The 9,592-nt window shown below is 44.2% G+C and overlaps 1 protein-coding gene across 1 annotated transcript; it reads right to left on the reverse strand.

The window, feature by feature from the left end:
• Positions 1-136: 136 nt before the first annotated feature.
• On the reverse strand, positions 137-6,844 carry LOC110319635 (WAP four-disulfide core domain protein 15B). Its single transcript, XM_021195136.1, has 4 exons — positions 6,768-6,844; positions 1,094-1,259; positions 793-950; positions 137-275 (listed from the first exon to the last, which is right to left on the reverse strand). Exons 2-3 carry the CDS (start codon positions 1,176-1,178, stop codon positions 793-795), a joined length of 243 nt encoding a protein of 80 aa, XP_021050795.1. The 5' UTR covers positions 1,179-1,259; positions 6,768-6,844; the 3' UTR covers positions 137-275.
• Between the last annotated feature and the right edge of the window lie 2,748 nt (positions 6,845-9,592).

Genomic DNA, 9,592 nt, shown 5'->3' on the forward strand with positions numbered 1-9,592 from the left:
TTTCATAAATTCATTGTTTTTAATGGCTGAGTAGTACTCCATTGTGTAAATGTACCACAGTTTCTGTATCCATTCCTCTATTGAGGGACATCTGGGTTCAGTTTTTTTTTTTATTGCAACAGAAAACAAACAAATGCACAACACTTTATTCCTTTATTTTATACTCATATTAACCACCACTTAATCTTTGGTTTCAGGATGGTCCTCTCCAAGGAGGAAACAGAGGCCGGCTATCCTCGACTGAAACGGAATCACAAGTGTCTGCTCAGGTTTGTCTAGAAAGAACAGAGATGAGAACAGATGTAAACCACGCTGGAGACGTGGTTCTGGGTCACCTGGTCACCATGCTCTGGATCCTGCTATGTGTTCTTGTTCCACGAACACTGAGGTGTGCTGGCAGCGAATTAAGGACTAAGAGAAAGTGGTTCTGTAAGTGCCAAGTAAGAAATTATGATTTCAAAATCCCTTTATAATTTAAGGTATAGTGTGAAATACTTCATTGCTATAAGATGTGAAAAGAGGCCACTGGAAAGAAGCCTAAGAAACATTCAGGAGCAGCCGGGGAGCTTGGAGATTTTCCTAGGCAGAGGTGGTTACCCAGAAACGGCCGATGCCCACCCATGCAGTGAGGGATGCCTTTTCTGAGGATGAGGGCAATCTCTGGATAATCCTAATTAATTTAGATGCTTTGATTGCCATGCTGTCTAGAGATACAGACAGATCATAGCTGCCTCTGACTCCACACACGGTTTTAGAAGGAGCGTGGCAAATAGCGTCTTGGGGGTTGCTCACCTATTCTGGGCTCTCCCATGGATCCACACAGCGCATCTGGCAGTAGAAGAAGCAACACTTAAGGGTATCCGGGCAGCCTTTGTCACGCCTGCATTTAGGTATAAGGATAAAGGGGCAGGGGACACGAAACTCTGGGCAATACCCAGGTTTGGAAAAAACTGCGGAAGAATATCACAAGATGAGTCTTGGGGGCGGACAAACTGCGAACCTCCACTTTGAGCACCAAGTACCAAGTGGTTCCTTGGACTTCTCAGCGGGAAGGGTCCCCTACCCAAGCCACCCCAGGAACACTGTGCCTCACCGTTCTTCTTCTTTATTTCAGGTCGAGCCATGTTACAGCAAAGCAGAATGGTCACTGTGAGTAGATAGAGGCTAAGCACCTTCATCTCCCAAGAGAACTGTGCAGGTGAGCGTGGGGGCCAGGTGTGGTTATGTCAACTTCATGGGAGGGCCACCCTCAGAAGGACCTGTGGCTCACAGAGTAGGGCAGCAGAATTAACAGCTTGATGCTCTAGAACCTGGATGGACTGTCCTTTTCTTTGGGTCTGCTTCATTCAGAACACTAGGAATCAGTAAAAGATTTTTTTCTGGACTGTGCACCAAGACTGGCCAATCCTTCGAACAATGACTCTGCAGTTAAGAGCACTGGCTGCTCTTTCAGAGGTCTTGAGTTCGATTCCCAGTAACTACATGGTGGCTCACGACCATCTACAATGGAATCTGATGCCCTCTTTTGGCATGCAGATCATACGTGCTGACAGGACACTCACATATTAAAAAACAAAACAAAACAAAAAGCCAAAACCATAAATAATTCCTAAAAATACTGGCTAACCCTGCTCTTCTTACTGGATTTCAGAGAAACCAGGACCCCACCCCTCTCCACAGCCTTCATCTAGGGCGCATTCAGAAGTTCACTTCCTACCCATCAGCCTTTAAACACCAGCCATGACATCACAGAAACTAGGGAGAACGGCCTTCTAGCAATTCACTATTTAGACTTATTAAAAAAAAAATGTCTTATTTACAAGGAACATGATTCTTAACTAATATTTTCTTAATTTCTTTTTAAAATGTCTTCATTTATATGTAAAAGCTTCAGTTGTTAATGAAGTTAAAAGAAACATCTGACTTGAGGTCATTTTGGACCCATGAATATAAAGACAAACAATGCTTTGGTTCTTTCTGCATGCCTGTGAAACTGTGAAGTGATTGTTATTTTTTAAATTGGGAATCTACCCATGTGGACAATGACCAAAATATAGCTTTTAAAAACAACAACCAACAGACAAACAACAAACAAACAATAAACAAACAAACAGAAACAGTTTCGTACCTGCATCCAGGAGACCTTGGAACCTAATGTGGAAACAAAACCTAACTGTGGGAAGTGGGTGTGGCCAAGGTGGTGCCCTGGCTCATTGCCAAGCCCCATGATTCCCTGCTTGTTTATCAAAAACCTGATTATGCCCACCTGAAAGATCATGCGCTGTGCACCTGAGTGATCACGCGTGCGCGCTTCCCACCTGACGCATAGCGTCATACAGCGTGATATCGAGTCACTGGCCTATCCACGCGCACCCTGTCTGTGTGCATGGCTCGTGTACAGAGCGTGCTGAATGCTGATTGGATGATGAAGAGTGATGCGAGAGTACAGAGGGTGGAGGGGGAATAAATTGGGCGATTCCCCCAGAATAAGAGGGAGAATAAAGGAGAACAAAGGAGAATAAAGGAAGCTGCATCGGGAAGCTGCTCAAACCCTGCCTTGGCGTACATGTCGTCTTTTCTCCACCTCTGCTGGCCGGAGTGTGGGGCCCCTGACACCTAACCTTTTAAAAATCCGTGTTTTTATTTCTAATTTCATGGGTTATGTGTGTCTATGCATGTGAGCATGTGGGTCCAGATGAGCCATGGAGACAGGAAGAGGGCGTTGCATCCTCCTGGAGACACGGTCATAGGCAGCTGTGAACTTCCTTTCATGAGTGCCTGGAATCAAGTCCAGGTCCTGTCAGAGCAGTGTGGACTCTTAACTACTGAGCTCTCAGATGACTATACATCTTTTCGCTGTAATTTGTGCTGCTGTTTTTCATCTCTGGGTCGCCTTGACATCGATGACTTGTAGACTTCATTTTAAAGAAAATTTCTTTTTAGTTGGTTTAACCTGCCAAAAATCTTAAAATGTGTTCACTTTTCCTTTCAATGCCTCTCTGGCCTATAAGGCTTAGTTTTTCAAAGGTTTTTTTATTCACAGCAATTTTAGAGTGCTCAAATATGAAAAAAAGATGCCCTGTGAAAGGGAACTACATTATAACCTTGCTTTAAATTTAAAGTAAAAACTTCTACACAAAAACAGATCCAGTGAATTTTGTTGTACTTAAAAATAGCAACAGAATATTAGCCCAGAAGCTCAGAATCCTTTTTAGAAGGGGGAACGAAATACCTATGGAAGGAGTTACAGAGACAAAGTTCGGAGCAGAGCCTGAAGGAATGACCATCCAGAGACTGCCCCACTAGGGGCCCCACCCCATAAACAATCAGCAAACCCAGTCAATGGGCAGATGCCAACAAGAGCCTGCTGACAGGATCCTGATATAGCCGTCTCCTGTGAGGCTCTGCCAGTGCCTAGCAAATACATAAGCAGATGTTCACAGTCATCCATTGAATGAAGCACAGGTCCCCAATAAAGGAGCTAAAGTACCCAGGGAGCTGAAGGGGTCTGAAGCCCCATAGGAGGAACATTAATATGAACTAACCAGTACCCCCAGAGCTCCTTGGAACTATACCACCAATCAAAGAAAACACATAGTGAAACTTGTGACTCTAGCTGTATATAGCAGAGGATGGCCTAGTCAGTCATCAATGGGAGGAGAGGACCTTGGTCCTGTGAAGGCTCTATGCCCCAGTATAGGGGACTGCCAGGACCATGAATGGGAGTGGGTGGGTTGGGGAGCAGGAGGAGAGGGGAGGGGATAGGGAATTTTTGGAGGGGAAACTAGGAAATGGGATAACATTTGAAATGTAAATAAAGAAAATATCTAATAAAACAAATAGCGGTATAGCCTGAGCAAATAGGTCCCCAGCCCCCCGGGAACACGAGGCTGGTTGAAACGTTTAAATTAAGTCAATGGGATGTTTCTTGTTAATAGAGACGTTAGGAAATCATGATTATTTCCAATGAGCTATAGAATATATGAAATATCTGTGATGACACAGGTTAATAATTCAAGGATTCTAGCTTGATGCTCTCTACAGTAACCCCACAACATAGAACAGCTCTTGAGGACTGGGAATTTGGAAGCCATTCTCTCATCAGAACTATGAAAATACTGACAACACACTGGGAAAAACAAACAAACAAACAAACAAACAACCCTCCCCCCCATAAGCACCATTTTGGAAGTGGGGAATTAAACTAAAGTTTTGTAAAGACACACGAGGCAAACCGGAATGCGTGACTCTCACCAAGAAAAGGAAGCCCTGTAGCAATTCGCTTGTTATTTGTCTAGCTATCGCCATTAAAGACTGGGCAGCAAGAGGGCTCAGAAGGAAAGGAGGCTTGCGGTCAAACCTCATGATCTGAGCAGGAAGCCCAGAAGCACACATTGTGGAAGGAGAGAATCAATTCCTACAGTTGTCCCCTGACCTCCACAGCTGTGTGTATGTCCTGTCCCTCCCCCAAATGTAAGCCAAGAACCGAAAACAGCAGCTGCCTCTGTAGTAGCTATGACGACCAGGAACCTATTTTAACTACACAGCAGCTCCATCAGAGCCTGCATTCAGATCTTTTGACTCCATTGAGGGTCTCTGAAGGGAACCCTACTCCAAGAACACACCTTATACCTCACAGGTATTTCAGGCTGTGAACCCAGACGGAGCCACAGTAGCAAAGGAGAGAAAGAGTGGAGATGCTTCGGAGTTGTATTTGCTGTGTGTGGGAATGCCATCCATCTGCCTGTGCCTCCGTGCATGCTGAGGATAGACCAGGTGCTAGATCATTCAGGACTGAACTTAACTGCTGTGCAGCAAGACCATGCTACAAGGCTTGAAAACATGACTATAAACATCAAAGCTGGGGGTATAGGCAGGCACTTTCGGCCAAAGGACTAGACAGCTCAGGGAGTTCCAGCAAGTGTTGGCAGATAGGAGGAGTGGGGGCAGTTCACAGGGAAACAAGACAGCCTCCAGAATGAGAGGAAGGCTTCGCCAGATACACGTCTGTCAGAAGGATAAAAATACGTAGAGCATAAAAATACGTAGAACAAATTAAACATAAAAAAAAAAATCCAGGCTGGGTATGGTGGTATACACCTTTTATCCCAACTCAGGGGAGGCAGAGGCAGGGAGTTCTCTCTGAGTTCAAGGCCCACCTGGTCTACATAGTGAGGTCTAAGCCAGCCGGAGCTACACGATAAGACCCTATCTCAAAAACAAAATAAACAAACAAAATCACAAAATAACAACAAAACCTCCAGGAAAACTGTCCATTTAGCTGTTATCAAAAGAAGCATAAATCGCCGATCAGTGTACGGGAAAACGTTCAACATCTTTAGCTACTCAGGGATGTGCAGATCAAAATGACATTGAGATTCCATCTCAGTGCCATAAGAATGATGCTCCTCATAAAAACAGGGGCTAGGAAATGCTAGTGCCTGGTGAGGCAGCCTTCTAGCACTGTAAGGGAGCTCCACCCTTTTAGCTTTCGAAGAAGCATGCACCCATTTCCCACAGGGTCAGGCTTCATTTTCATCCCCACCAGCAGTGGGAGCCATATTCAAATAGCCCTAAGACCCCAGCACTGGATGCACAGCCAGCACTAGACACACCCTCACACATCTGTCTCCTGTCCGATACACACGATATAGGCCTCTACATCAATACCAGATGGACATGTGGACTCCTTGTCCGAGTACCAGCTTGTGTCACAGCTGGGTGACAACAGCTTTGGTTCTGAAAGGTCTCAGGGGGATTTTGCATCTCTCTAGATCGGTGTCCGGTCTTGAGAACCAGAAAATTCCAGTACGCTGCTAAGCCAAGGTCAAAGCTCATGGGATTCCTTTCCTTTGTCCCCACAGAAAGTGCTGCCTACGTCATGACCTTAGGGTGTCCCCAGGACAACAATGGCAGTAGTAGTCACACAGGGAACTTTGCTCACAGTCTGCAGTGAACTGTTGAACAAACCTCCTACTGAAAAACATTCTCAGATACTGCCGGAATGCAAAGACAGGAGTACAAGCTTCTGCAATTCAAGGCATGGATGTAAGACGAAGATCAATAGCAATGAGGAAAACATAGCATTGCCTAACTGGAGAAGATAAGATGCCAGAGACTGAATGTAAATATAAAGGCTGTATTAACTCCACAGTAACTGAAAATATCTTTTAGTTTGGAAGATGCAAAATGAACTTCGAAAAAAAAAATGAAAGAAAATAATTCCACGTTTGATTGAAGAAATTTGTCAAAGAGATTCATGATTGAAAATTCATACAGAATTGCCTAAGGTGGAAGACAGTCACACGAAATGACGCATGTGCTACCGTGAGCATCATTAGGTCTGACTGCTTGTGAATGCACTCCCCGTGGAAGAAGGAGCAAAAAGGAAGAGAAGTGTTGTCCTGGACAACATGGAAAGGGCGAAGGTTTGTGTCAGTGGTGTTCAAAAGAGAGTAGACAAAACCATTTATGTTTTAAATCTTTCGAGGAAACTGTCCCAGGAACGTTTGCAAATCCAAGGAAAGTTATAAACGTCCAGGTTCAGGAGGTCAAGACTTTCTATTAGGGTCAGTCTTACACCGTGACCTACTCTGATCAACTCGCCAAAGATTAAAGATGAAGAGAGGGTCCGAAGGTGGTGAGAGAAAAGAGTGTACAAAGAGACTCCAGTGGGAGTGACAGGAGACTTCCTAGAGACATTGTTGCAGACAGGATGAGATACTAATGTTTCCGAAGGGAGACACATACAAATCAAAAACACTCACCCAGCAGAACTGTCCTCAATATGCGAAAGAAAGCTAAAACTCTTCTGTAGAAATAGACACGGAAGGAGGTTCTCCCCACAAAAACCTGTTTTTCAAGGATGGCTAAAGGGAGTTCATGAAGCTGAACAAGAATGATGTTAATCATTAATCAAAGTGATTAACTGCCGCGTTTAGATGCGAACAAGCTGAAAGGTAGCAAACAGAAACGTGAGAACGGAGATGGCTTCGGATAAAACAGACTGGTCCACAGTGGTCATGAGACAATAAGTATCCATGGGTATCCATGATGACCTTAGTAGCTTGAGGAGCTTTGGTAATCCTTTGAGGACCTGAATGGAAGTAAGCAGAGAGGGTTAAAAGCATCCTGGCCCGTCAGTGTGCCTCACTGGGACGTTAGCCTTCTTGTACTCAGGCCATAGGACTTACCCACAAAGAAGATGTAAGTACCCAAAACATGTACATAACATGATGTTGTCAAGCATCTGAACTGAAGGGAACTCAGTGAAGTGCTGGATGAGATGTGGCACCAGGAGACAGGACTTGAGTAACGTATGGATAAATTTCATCTGAGTCACGTGTAAAGTGATCACTGCAAAAAAAAAAAAATTACAACATATCAATACATTTCTCTCAAGGTGTCATGGAGCAGCCTTTAGGAGAGGCCACAAAGGCCTCGACCTGCTGAGCCATCTCACCAGCCCCAAAGATAGTTTTTAAAGTTAGTAAACACAGCGATGGGTTTTATTTGGCATTCTGTTCTCATTCATCCCCCCTCCCTCCGCTTGTGCTTCTCTAGCCTTCCTTTCCTCTGCCTGAATAACCCTCTTTCCTGTGTCCCAGTAGCCCTCCCTCTTCTTCCACAGCATGCTAATTCCATCAGCCCTTTCCCTCCTCTCTCCTCCCATTGTCCCTTCCTATGCTCACGCTCTACACTTTGTATAATAAAACCTAGGTCCCACCTGTGATGGAAAACAGGCAGTGATTCTCCGAGTCTTACTCTGTTTAGACCAGTTATCTCTAGGGCCATGCGTTTCCCTGCCAACGTCTGAGAAACTTCTGTTGTGCATAAGTTCTTCATCACAGTAGAAATGATGGACATTTCTCAGCTGTTGTGTAATGTTAAGTGCAGTAACAAACATGAATGTGTGTGTACATACGTGGAAGGCTGACTTGGAGTCCTTCAGGTGTGAAGCCAGGAAAACGGCTGGGTCAAACAGTGCTTCTATTTGTAGTTTTTGAGGAAGCCCCACAGTGGCTTCCACAGTGGCTTTCAGTTTGTGTTCCCATCCCCAGTGTGTGAGGCCTCCCTGTCTCCACATTCTCCTTGGCATTTATAGGTTCTGTCTTTAAAAATTTCAGTTATCTTACAGGAATGAGGTGTGTCTTAGTTAGGGTTTCCATTGCTGTGAAGAGACACCATGACTAAGGCAACTGTTATAAGGGAAAACAGTTAACTGGGGCCGGCTTGCAGGTTTCTGGGTCAGTCCATTATCATCCTAGCAGGAAACATGGCAGAGTCCAGGCAGACACAGTGCTAAAGAAGGAGCCAAGAGTTTTACATCTTGTTCCAAAGGCAGACAGGAGAAGAACACTGTCTTCCAGGTAGCTAAGAAGAGGGTCTCAAATCCCACCACAACAGTGACACACTTCCTACGATAAGACCGTACCTCCTAACCCTGACACTCCCTGAGCCAAGCACATTCAAACCACCAGAAGGTAGAATTTCAGGGTAGTTTTAATTTGCATTTCCCCAATGGCTAAAGAAGTTGAACACTTGTTCAGATATCTGTTCTTTTGGTAACTGTCTATTTAGTTCATTGACATATTTTGATTTTTGCAGTTTCTTATATTCTTCCTTCTCTGTAGCCCATCTTTTCATTCTGTTTACTTTCCTTTCCTGTAAAGAAAGAATTTTAAAAACATTTCTTTTAGATTATTGTTACTTTATATGTAGAGTGTCTTGCCTCTGTGTGTGTGTGTGTGTGTGTGTGTGTGTGTGTGTGTGTGTGTATGTGTATGCACGTGCGCACTGCGTGCATGCCTAGTGACTTCAGAGGTCAGACGAGGGCATCAGATTTCCTGGAACTACAGTTACAGATGGCTATGAGCCACCTGGAAACTGAATCTGGTTCTTTTCACTGTGGAACCGTCTCTCCATCTCTCCATGAAGAAGTGTTTGTAAATTCCATGTAACCGAATTTGTTAGTTCTTAGGATCATTTTCTATTGGCGTTCTTTGTGAAGTTTTATTGTCCATGTCCATATATTGAAATGCCTTTATTTTTCCTTTAGTGGTTTCAAAGTTTTTAGGTCTTGAATAAGATCTCTGACCCATTTTAAGTAGATTTTCATGGAGGGTGAGAGATGCAGATCTAGTTTAATTCATTTATGAGTGGCTATACAATTTTTCCACATCATTTGCCTTTTTCCTGTGTGTTTTGTTTGTTTGTTTTGGGCACAGTTGTTGAAAATTAGGAGGCTGTAGCTATGAGGTTTCTGTCTGAGTCTTCAGTTTCTCTATTGGCTTCTGGCAATTAATTCTCTCTTGCTACTCTGGGTCCAGGGCTGACGGCTTCTGAAAACTGACTGCTCATAGTGGCAGGGGATTAGAAAAGGAAATGGACCACTTCAGGCTTTTTACTCTTTACCTCAGGGGCCTTTTGCTGACAGCAAGAAACTCAGAGCTCATTAACTCTCCATGAGCCAGAGAAAAAGGAAGAGAGAGAGAGAAAGAGAGAGAGAGAGAGAGAGAGAGAGAGAGAGAGAGAGAGGCACACACACAGGCACATGTGTGTGTTGTGGCAATACATATACATACATATTTGT

This window comes from Mus pahari, chromosome 3, assembly GCF_900095145.1.
Source record: "Mus pahari chromosome 3, PAHARI_EIJ_v1.1, whole genome shotgun sequence".
Taxonomy (NCBI): domain Eukaryota; kingdom Metazoa; phylum Chordata; class Mammalia; order Rodentia; family Muridae; genus Mus; species Mus pahari.